This window comes from Procambarus clarkii, chromosome 54, assembly GCF_040958095.1.
Source record: "Procambarus clarkii isolate CNS0578487 chromosome 54, FALCON_Pclarkii_2.0, whole genome shotgun sequence".
Classification (NCBI taxonomy): Eukaryota; Metazoa; Arthropoda; class Malacostraca; order Decapoda; family Cambaridae; genus Procambarus; species Procambarus clarkii.
This window is the reverse complement of record NC_091203.1, coordinates 21,736,657-21,748,818: the sequence shown is the minus strand read 5'-3', so window position 1 is coordinate 21,748,818 and position 12,162 is coordinate 21,736,657. Positions and strand designations below refer to the sequence as shown.

Sequence of the window (12,162 nt, the reverse complement as noted above, 5' to 3'; positions counted from 1 at the left end):
TGCTCTGAGTGTTGGAGGGCGTGCTCTGAGTGTTGGAGGGCGTGCTGTGTGTCCTGAGTGTTGGAGGGCGTGTTCTGAGTGTTGGAGGGCGTTCTCTGAGTGTTGGAGGGCGTGCTGTGTGTCCTGAGTGTTGGAGGGCGTGCTCTGAGTGTTAGAGGGCGTGCTCTGAGTGTTGGAGGGCGTGCTGTGTGTCCTGAGTGTTGGAGGACGTGTTCTGAGTGTTGGAGGGCGTTCTCTGAGTGTTGGAGGGCGTGCTGTGTGTCCTGAGTGTTGGAGGGCGTGCTCTGAGTGTTGGAGGGCGTGCTCTGAGTGTTGGAGGGCGTGTTCTGAGTGTTGGAGGGCGTGCTCTGAGTGTTGGAGGGCGTGCTCTGAGTGTTGAAGGGCGTGCTCTGAGTGTTGGAGGGCGTGCTCTGAGTGTTGGAGGGCGTGCTCTGAGTGTTGGAGGGCGTGCTCTGAGTGTTGGAGGGCGTGCTCTGAGTGTTGAAGGGCGTGCTCTGCAAGTTGATAATGTTGGAGATCATTGCAAATCTTGAGAAAATTGCCGAGAATTGCAGTTCGTAAGTGAAAGACAATGTTATGAATGGTATAAAAGATTTTAGAGATTTGTGAGTTACTGGAAGTTAAGAGCCAGTAACTGTCATTTGTGAGTCGTGAGTTTGTGAGAATACAGAAAAGTGTATTGATAAGATGAGTCATATTCTTCAATCTATTTTCCTCGTCAAACGTAATTTGTGCAGTGGTTTTGTTTAACTAAATGCGTCAGAACGTAGTGAAACCCACCTATGACCCCCACCTACCCCACCTAATCCACCCACAATAACCCACCCAACCCACCCACCCCCACCCAACCCACCTAACCCACCTCACCCTGTCGTTAATCATCATTAGTCCTGAGAACCGTAAATTTGGCATCATTTTCAATGATACTAAACGACTTAATTTTGCTCGAAAGAAGACTGTCACATTTTGGTCGAAATCGTTAAAATTCTGGTGTATTAAGCACGTGAATTGACTGAGATCTTTGGCTAAGAATCACCGAGTATTTACACAACTACTGACGAAACCAGTACATCTTTTCTCAACCAATACGGCTTTGGTGACACTAATCAGTAGAGAGATGTAAGGTAAACTGATTCAACTCGATTGATACACATTAGATAATATCAGTCTAATCAGTAGAAAACTGAATCTAATTACATAAACGTCTATAACAGCTGCAGCCGATCAAGAAAGATTAACAGCTTAAGGCTAAGAGTTTAAGTTCTTAGCACTTTGCTCTAATGAACAGACATTGTTCAGTCCTTTTCAATCCTTTTCTGCAACCTATTGCCGGCAGTCTGGTGTTGTAATGGGGTAATTGCCTTTCTTGTCTCCAATTTGCTCTCTCAGTGGCAGAAAAGCCTTGACAACGGTGTCTAAAGTAATCTTTGAGAACGGTGTCAAAAGTAATCTTTGAGAACGGTGTCAAAAGTAAGCTTTGAGAACGGTGTCAAAAGTAATCTTTGACCACGGTGTCAAAAGTAATCTTTGACTTACGGTGTCAAAAGTAAGCTTTGAGAACGCTGTGAAAAGTAAGCTCCTAATTTTCAGTGTTTAAGAGAGGTAGAGCCCGCTAGGGGCTCACCTCGCCGGCGACAGAGCTCACTGTGGGATCATATTGTTAGTTGATTAGCTTGATAGGGGCTCACATAGTTGGTGGAGGAGCTTACTAAGGGCATACATGGTTGCTGAAGGAGCTTGCTGAGGGCTTAAATAGTTGTTGGAGGAGATTGCTAAGGGCTTAAATAGTTGGTGGAGGAGCTTACTAAGGGCTTAAATAGTTGGTGGAGGAGCTTACTAAGGGCTTACATAGTTATTGGAGGAGCTTGCTAAGGGCTTAAATAGTTGTTGGAGGAGATTACTTAGGGCTTACATATTTGTTGGAGGAGCTTAAATAGTTGGTGGAGCTCAGGAGGGAGTGTTACCATGGAGTGGAGTGTGGTAGAAACAGTGAGTGTCGGACGTTTGGGGTATTCCCCAGACACAAACGGTGAAGGCATTACAGATAAAATAAAGGAACTTCACGTGGGTGAAACATGAAAATCTATCTTCGTATTATAACAAAAATCACGGGCTTCTCACATTAGTGGGAAGCACATGATTCACTCTCACTAATTCTCATTCATTGTAATTGTTAAATAACCTGAAATGAATAATTCTACAACTTGAAAACAAAACAATACTTAATTCAGTAGTCGACTCATGTATGTTGACTCTGTCGTTCAAGCTTATATCATCACTAATAGTATCTTTTTTTACATAAAAAGATAACTATTGGAAACGTATACTGTTATTTATATAAGCAGAAACACTTGTTTACTTAACATTTTCCAGATTAATATGCAATTATAACACCAAATTTCAATAAAATCCTAAACTATTCCCAACACGTTTTTCATTTATAATTTTATTATTTTCTGGAAGTGGCACCTGTATGCATAGCAGTAAATTACGAAAGTTGCGAGAAAATACACCTTGAAAAATATGTAAATCTGCAAATGAATGTTAAAGTTTACCAATTAAATGTTTTTATGTAAATACTCACAGGGACTCAAGTAAGTTTTTCCCTGACCTACACACACTCTCGCTCACAAGGACATATATGAAGGAACAGAATCTTGGCTGGATACGCTGTTGAACACAGTACAGTGCCAGAGTGAACAGTGCCAGGTAGAGAACAATGCCAGACAGTGAACAGTGCCAGGTAGAGAACAGTGCCAGCCAGTGAACAGTGCCAGCCAGTGAACAGTGCCAGCCAGTGAGCAGTGCCAGCCAATGAACAGTGCCAGCCAGTGAACAGTGCCAGACAGTGAACAGTGCCAGATATTGGGGAGGGAGGGGAAAGCAAAAAATACAATGTTATTGTTGAAGAACTTTGCTTCTAAGTTTTGTGTTCGTGGTGACTTAGATAGCTATTGTGGCCTCTGTGTGACAGTGGGAGAGCACAGCTGTCTGCTCTCTCCCACGGTGGTTCCCCAGCAGGACTGTCTGCTCTCTCCCACGGTGGTTCCCCAGCAGTACTGTCTGCTCTCTCCCACGGTGGTTCCCCAGCAGGACTGTCTGCTCTCTCCCACGGTGGTAGGGGGAACGAGACAGCTTGTGCACTCACATTGCCATGGGATAACAGTTGTATGTTGACCAGACCACACACTAGAAGGTGAAGGGACGACGACGTTTCGGTCCGTCCTGGACCATTCTCAAGTCGATTGTGATGAGGAAGTAGAGACAGGCAAGAAATAGGTAAGAGAGAGGTGAGGAGCAAAGTAAGGTGTAGAAGATGGGATAGTAGTAGGAATAAGAACTGCAGAAGATATATATATATATATATATATATATATATATATATATATATATATATATATATATATATATATATATATATATATATATATATATTGGTAAGTCTTTCCTGCAGACATAGTGTGAGAGACAATGATTCTAACGCGAATATTTTCTATATTATCTTCTAAAATACTAAGAAAATAGGGAAGATTCGAGGCAGAATCATTGATATAAACCTTTTGTCCTCATTCAATAATATATATGTTAGATATAATGATGGTAGCTATTATGCTAGAAGATATAATATTAGCCATAATGAATGTAGATATAGCGATATATATACGATGGAAGATACAATAGTGGTAGGCTGAACTTTGAAGAGAGAGTTATTTGGCAGTCAAGTTAAAAGTAGAGGCACATGGCTAGTGAACGCTAGGGGCTAGGAGCTAGGAGCTAGGGGCTAGGGGATAGGAGCTAGGGGCTAGGAGCAAGGCCCAAGGGGCTAGGGGAATATAGCCATGGTTCTAACGGTGTTGGACTCGGTACAGAACCTGCAATTAATGGGCACACGCTAGACAAATCGAGGTTTAGCAGAGAGAGAGATATACAGGCTAGTAATGGCTTGGAAATACAGTGTGTGTGGGATGGAATTAATGGGTTATCGATTAACAGGATTAACAGGTATCAGGAATAGATTGGACAGGTGTATGGGTGAGAGAGTATACATAGGACTCGACTTGGACCTACGAACCGCCGTATGTGGGATTTTAACGATGAAGAATGTTAATTAACACATTCAGCAGACATCTGATTATTGTGAAATTCAGTGAAATCACTTCTACTCACCTGAGGTCACTGCTGCCCCCACCTGGGAGGTCATATATAATAAAGGTGGCCACTTTAAGGTCAGTGAACAGTTGTGGACGCTGTAACCACTCACAACCACAAGTTATAACGCTGTTCATCTATAGTTGTTATTATGTAAATTATCTTCATGATTTCCAAGTGGTGGAGAGTTGGGTTAACTCAAGTTCAGTCAATCATGTAATTGGAATTTGCAGAATTTCATGCATTTGTAATTAGTGTTAGTAGACATGGTCAACTGCGCTCTATCGGTTGAGTGCAGTTGATATCAGTAGCGCTCTGAACACGAGCCATGTGCTATGTTCAGTGTACACTCTCCCTAATGTGCTATGTTTAGTGTACACTCTCCCTAATGTGCTATGTTTAGTGTACACTCTCCCTAATGTGCTATGTTTAGTGTACACTCTCCCTAATGTGCTATGTTCAGTGTGCACTCTCCCTAATGTGCTATGTTCACTGTACACTCTCCCTAATGTGCTATGTTTAGTGTACACTCTCCCTAATGTGCTATGTTTAGTGTACACTCTCCCTAATGTGCTATGTTCATTGTACACTCTCCCTAATGTGCTATGTTCAGTGTGCACTCTCCCTAATGTGCTATGTTCACTGTACACTCTCCCTAATGTGCTATGTTCACTGTACACTCTCCCTAATGTGCTATGTTCACTGTACACTCTCCCTAATGTGCTATGTTCAGTGTGCACTCTCCCTAATGTGCTATGTTCACTGTACACTCTCCCTAATGTGCTATGTTCACTGTACACTCTCCCTAATGTGCTATGTTCACTGTACACTCTCCCTAATGTGCTATGTACAGTGTGCACTCTCCCTAATGTGCTATGTTCACTGTACACTCTCCCTAATGTGCTATGTTCAGTGTGCACTCTCCCTAATGTGCTCTGTTCAGTGTGCACTCTCCCTAATGTGCTATGTACAGTGAACACTCTCCCTAATGTGCTATGTACAGTGTGCACTCTCCCTAATGTGCTATGTACAGTGAACACTCTCCCTAATGTGCTCTGTTCACTGTACACTCTTCCTAATGTGCTATGTTCACTGTACACTCTTCCTAATGTGTTATGCTCACTGTACACTCTTCCTAATGTGCTATGTTCACTGTACACTCTCCCTAATGTGCTATGTTCACTGTACACTCTCCCTAATGTGCTATGTTCAGTGTGCACTCTCCCTAATGTGCTATGTTCCCTGTACACTCTCCCTAATGTGCTATGTACATTGTACACTCTCCCTAATGTGCTATGTTCACTGTACACTCTCCCTAATGTGCTATGTTCACTGTACACTCTCCCTAATGTGCTATGTACATTGTACACTCTCCCTAATGTGTTATGTACAGTGTACACTCTCCCTAATGTGCTATGTACAGTGTACACTCTCCCTAATGTGTTATGTACAGTGTACACTCTCCCTAATGTGTTATGTTCACTGTACACTCTCCCTAATGTGCTATGTACAGTGTACACTCTCCCTAATGTGTTATGTACAGTGTACACTCTCCCTAATGTGCTATGTTCACTGTACACTCTCCTTAATGTGTTATGTTCAGTGTACACTCTCCCTAATGTGTTATGTTCAGTGAACACTCTCCCTAATGTGCTATGTTCACTGTACACTCTCCTTAATGTGTTATGTTCAGTGAACACTCTCCCTAATGTGTTATGTTCAGTGAACACTCTCCCTAATGTGTTATGTTCACTGTACACTCTCCCTAATGTGTTATGTTCACTGTACACTCTCCCTAATGTGCTATGTTCACTGTACACTCTCCCTAATGTGCTATGTTCACTGTACACTCTCCCTAATGTGCTATGTTCACTGTACACTCTCCCTAATGTGTTATGTTCAGTGAACACTCTCCCTAATGTGCTATGTACAGTGTACACTCTCCCTAATGTGCTATGTTCAGTGAACACTCTCCCTAATGTGCTATGTTCACTGTACACTCTCCTTAATGTGTTATGTTCAGTGAACACTCTCCCTAATGTGTTATGTTCAGTGAACACTCTCCCTAATGTGCTATGTTCACTGTACACTCTCCCTAATGTGCTATGTTCAGTGTACACTCTTCCTAATGTGCTATGTTCACTGTACACTCTCCCTAATGTGTTATGTTCACTGTACACTCTTCCTAATGTGTTATGTTCAGTGAACACTCTCCCTAATGTGTTATGTTCAGTGAACACTCTCCCTAATGTGCTATGTTCAGTGTACACTCTTCCTAAAGTAAAAAAAATTCCACATAGCTACAAGACGAATATTACAGACTTGAATGACAGAAGTGGTTGTGCCTTGATGGACTTACCTTGATGGAATACTGGACTCACAAGGTCCAGTATTCTGCATGTATAACCAAGTCCTCCAACAACTTTATGTATAACCAAGATATATACAACAACACTCCGCCATGACCTATACATATGGATGACGAGAATGTAGTATACATATCAACATGTATCTTCAACTCTCCTGTTGAAGGCTGAAAGTAGAAATTAAGATTTGGTTAAGAACTGTGACCTAACTAAAGAAGATCCCCTGAGATGGAACTCCATCTCTTACGTGTTGTTGCTAAGAAGATGAACATGTTTCGTATTAATGTAGTTACTATGATAACCAAAATGATGTATAACATTAGCTAATACATCCATACATACATACAACACATTCTCTCGCTCCAACTGCAGATTTTTCACATACATTTTTTTCAACAGATCATATCTTGTTGATCAGACCACACACTAGAAAGTGAAGGGACGACGACGTTTCGGTCCTGGACTATTCTCAAGACGATTGTGAATCAAGAATCATTTTCTTGCCTTGTTCTTGAAGGTGAGGGTTCATCACTTCCTCTCTGAGGGTTCAGGTTCACCCCCACCGCCCACACGAGGACTTGTGATCCTGTGGTCCTGGGTTCGATCCCAGGCGCCGGCGAGAAAACAATGAGTACAGTTTCTTTCCACCCTATGCCCCTGTTACCTAGCAGTAAAATAGGTACCTGGGTGTTAGTCAGCTGTCACGGGCTGCTTCCTGGGGGTGGAGGCCTGGTCGAGGACCGGGCCGCGGGGACACTAAAGCCCCGTAATCATCTCAAGATAACCTCAAGAAGGTTAAGAATGTGTTTGTTTGTACTTCAGAACCCTCTTCACTTTGTATAACACGGGAATTATTTTGTGTCATTAATAGACCTCGTTATCATCGCCGTTGCGTCGTTAATAGACCTCGTTATCATCGCCGTTGCGTCGTTAATAGACCTCGCTATCATCGCCGTTGCGTCGTTAATAGACCTCGTTATCATCGCCGTTGCGTCGTTAATAGACCTCGCTATCATCGCCGTTGCGTCGTTAATAGACCTCGTTATCATCGCCGTTGCGTCGTTAATAGACCTCGCTATCATCGCCGTTGCGTCGTTAAGGAGCTGCTAACGCACTCAACTAGATATTTTCACGCGAGTTGCGTTAGTGGAGTCGGTAAATTCCTTAGGTCTTGCACGAAGGAATTTTTTTTTGCAAGTTTTTTGTTTAACATCTAAGATTGCAAGGAAGTTTTTTTGGGGGCTATTTCATGAGGTTGTGAGATAGCAAGTACATGGGAGGGGGGGGGGGGGGTAGGAGGGTGGTTGGTTATGTGGTGGTGGTAGTGAGGGTGGTAGTTGGGTGGTTGGTTATGTGGTGGTGGTAGATGGGGGTAAGTGTATATGTATGTCCATTGAAGGGTCTATAAGGACTCTTTTTATCTATAATTCTCTCTATAATAATAAAGGTCTATAATTCTTTCGTACAGTTATACTCGATTTCGTGTTTTACATTAAGAATACTGTCCTATAAACGTTTTATAAGCTATAGTCGAGAAATATAAAATGATAATGCAATCAATTGTCAAACATTTTATTGCATAAATAACATTTTAACAACTTTAACAAGAAAAACATTTCTTGCAAACAAACTTTCCCTAAAAGTCCAAGACTCGAGCAACACTCCAAACATTTCGAATCATTTAGGTAATCTTATAGACTCAATAGACAAAATAGACTCAAAACTGGACGTAATGGACTCAACACCGGACGTAATGGACTCAAACCAACCAAAGATTCTCACGTAGTCTTAAGCTTGAGAACAATGTACACTTAGTACCACATGTGTGAAAACAAAGGGGGTCTTAGGAACCACACAAGGTGTGGAGTTGCTCCATTAACGCCACTCTGCCACTTTGCATATTTCACGCATTAACTGCAACTAATTGGTACAATATTTGTTTAGTTTTGAAAAGACATTTCAAGAATGATGGCACTTTGTATAGAAACCGAACAGTGGTTTGAGGTGGCACACTCAGCAGTGGCCAGTGTTCGTAAAACACGTTCAACAGTGCCACAGTTCGTGAGAGCGTTGAACAGTGCCACAGTTCATGAGAGCGTTGAACAGTGTCATTATTTATGATGAGCGTTGAACAGTGTCATGATTTATGAGAGCGTTGAACAGTGCTATGATTTATGAGAGAGTTGAACAGTGCCATTATTTATGGAGAGCGTTGAACAGTCCCATGATTCATGAAAGCATTGAACAGTGCTATAGTTCATAGAAGCATTGAACAGTGCCATAGTTCATAGAAGCATTAAACAGTGCCATAGTTCATAGAAGCATTGAACAATGCCTTGGTTCATAGAAGCATTGAACAGTGCCATAGTTAATAGAAGCATTGAACAGTGCCATAGTTCATAGAAGCATTGAACAGTGCCATAGTTCATAGACCATAGTTCATAGAAGCATTGAACAGTGCCATAGTTCATAGAAGCATTAAACAGTGCCATAGTTCATAGAAGCATTGAACAATGCCTTGGTTCATAGAAGCATTGGACAGTGCCATGGTTCATAGAATCATTGGACAGTGCCATGGTTCATAGAAGCATTGAACAGTGCCATGGTTCATAGAAGCACTGAACAGTGCCATGGTTCATAGAAGCATTGAACAGTGCCATGGTTCATAGAAGCATTGGACAGTGCCATGGTTCAAGAACATCTAACAAAATCTTGGAAACTATTTAACCTAAATGAACTTAATAAACTTAATGAACCTTAATGAACCATTAAACTCAATCATTTAAAACAAATTGCTTGCTTATAATTACCAAGGTTTAGTCCAGTGAAAATTAAAACAAGACACATGTTTTAAGCTCCTGTTTGCTGCTTGCTGAGAGTACAGGGTACCTGAGAGAGAGAGAGAGAGAGAGAGAGAGAGAGAGAGAGAGAGAGAGAGAGAGAGAGAGAGTGTGTGCCAAGCGAATATTGCCAGGTCTTTCCAAGGTACAAAAGGTGGAGAACACAGAAGCTTTTTTAGCAAACGCTTGAGGAGCAAGTCGGGATTTTGTTGACTTGTCAAACACACAAAATCGATACTGAAGGCGCTCTAAAGACGGGAGAAATTGTGGGGCCTGCTTTGAGGGCCTCGACGCAGGGGAAGATTTTAAGCCCTGAGTGTAAGTGTGTGTGTGTGGGGGGGAAGTTTGCCTAAGTGTGTGCTTGGATGGGAAATTCTTCGTTCCCATCGCTGGAACCTGAGAAACAATGACAAGAGAGAGAGAGGAATAATTAAAACACAGTTGTTAGGAAATATTAGTTACAGAGTGAGAAATAATTAGGTTTACCGAAGGAATGGCCATATCATAGGAATGGACAAAGATGAATTAGCCGAAAGTATCAAATATAAATGAGTCGATCAGGACTGAAGCGATACTGAAGTGGACGTTATCAGAGGATAAAATCGACCTGCTCCAAGCGAACACGTCCCAGCAATCTGGCCTCAGGGACCTGATCCCAAGGACCTAATTACACCAATTAGAATTAAGTCGTTGTTATGTCACTAGATATTACATCTTCCTATTTAACATGACCGCTTCGCTGCCAGCTTGTCGACAAGCTGTATGCCCTCTAATAAGGTTTGAGCTTACTCATAATCTACCAGCTTACACCTTACTGACAAGCCGCCAGCCTGCTAGCAGGGGGAGGAGATCCACCTTCATCACAACATGACTCCTACATCAGCTATGTGTGAACTTTGTGATATAAGATAGAGTTAGTGGATTGTCTGACATATATTTCAACTCACATCATGTCTATAGGACACATGTCCTCTCACATCATGTCAATAGGACACATGTCCTCTCACATCATGTCTATAGGACACTTGTCCTCTCACATCATGTCAATAGGACACTTGTCCTCTCACATCATGCCAATAGGACACATGTCCTCTCACATCATGTCAATAGGACACATGTCCTCTCACATCATGTCAATAGGACACATGTCCTCTCACAATATGTCTATAGGACACATGTCAACTCACATCATGTCAACTCACATCATGTCAATAGGACACATGTCCTCTCACATCATGTCTATAGGACACATGTCAACTCACATCATGTCAATAGGACACATGTCCTCTCACATCATGTCAATAGGACACATGTCAACTCACATCATGTCAATAGGACACTTGTCCTCTCACATCATGCCAATAGGACACATGTCCTCTCACATCATGTCAATAGGACACATGTCCTCTCACATCATGTCAATAGGACACATGTCCTCTCACAATATGTCTATAGGACACATGTCAACTCACATCATGTCAACTCACATCATGTCAATAGGACACATGTCCTCTCACATCATGTCAACTCACATCATGTCAATAGGACACATGTCCTCTCACAATATGTCTATAGGACACATGCCAACTCACATCATGTCTATAGGACACATGTCCTCTCACATCATGTCAATAGGACACATGTCAACTCACATCATGTCTATAGGACACATGTCCTCTCACATCATGCCTATAGGACACATGTCCTCTCCCATCATGTCAATAGGACACATGTCAACCCACATCATGTCAATAGGACACATGCCCTCTCCCATCATGTCAATAGGACACATGTCAACCCACATCATGTCAATAGGACACATGTCAACTCACATCATGTCAATAGGACACATGTCCTCTCACATCATGCCAATAGGACACATGTCCTCTCACATCATGTCAATAGGACACATGTCCTCTCACATCATGCCAATAGGACACATGTCCTCTCACATCATGTCAATAGGACACATGTCCTCTCACATCATGTCAATAGGACACATGTCAACTCACATCATGTCAATAGGACACATGTCCTCTCACATCATGTCAATAGGACACATGTCCTCTCACATCATGCCAATAGGACACATGTCCTCTCACATCATGTCTATAGGACACATGTCCTCTCACATCATGTCTATAGGACACATGTCCTCTCACATTATGTCTATAGGACACATGTCAACTCACATCATGTCAATAGGACACATGTCCTCTCACATCATGTCAATAGGACACATGTCAACTCACATCATGTCAATAGGACACATGTCAACCCACATCATGTCAATAGGACACATGTCCTCTCACATCATGTCAATAGGACACATGTCCTCTCACATCATGTCTATAGGACACATGTCCTCTCACATCATGTCAATAGGACACATGTCCTCTCACATCATGTCTATAGGACACATGTCCTCTCACATCATGTCAATAGGACACATGTCCTCTCACATCATGTCTATAGGACACATGTCCTCTCACATCATGTCAATAGGACACATGTCCTCTCACATCATGCCAATAGGACACATGTCCTCTCACATCATGTCAATAGGACACATGTCCTCTCACATCATGCCAATAGGACACATGTCCTCTCACATCATGTCAATAGGACACATGTCCTCTCACATCATGTCAATAGGACACATGTCAACTCACATCATGTCAATAGGACACATGTCCTCTCACATCATGTCTATAGGACACATGTCCTCTCACATCATGTCAATAGGACACATGTCCTCTCACATCATGTCAACAGTACCGCTGGAGCCCCTTGTATGGAGCAGTTAA

General features: G+C 42.2%; 1 protein-coding gene across 1 annotated transcript; it reads left to right on the top strand.

The window, feature by feature from the left end:
• The first annotated feature begins 10,305 nt into the window (after positions 1-10,305).
• LOC123771340 (uncharacterized) lies at positions 10,306-12,162 on the top strand. Its single transcript, XM_045763843.2, has one exon. The coding sequence runs from the start codon at positions 10,306-10,308 to the stop codon at positions 12,160-12,162; it is 1,857 nt and encodes a 618-aa protein (XP_045619799.2).

What these genes read in the sequence shown, in the direction of transcription:
- LOC123771340 (XM_045763843.2), top strand. Translation starts at nt 10,306, where the DNA reads ATGTCTATAGGACACATGTCCTCTCACATCATGTCAATAGGACACATG.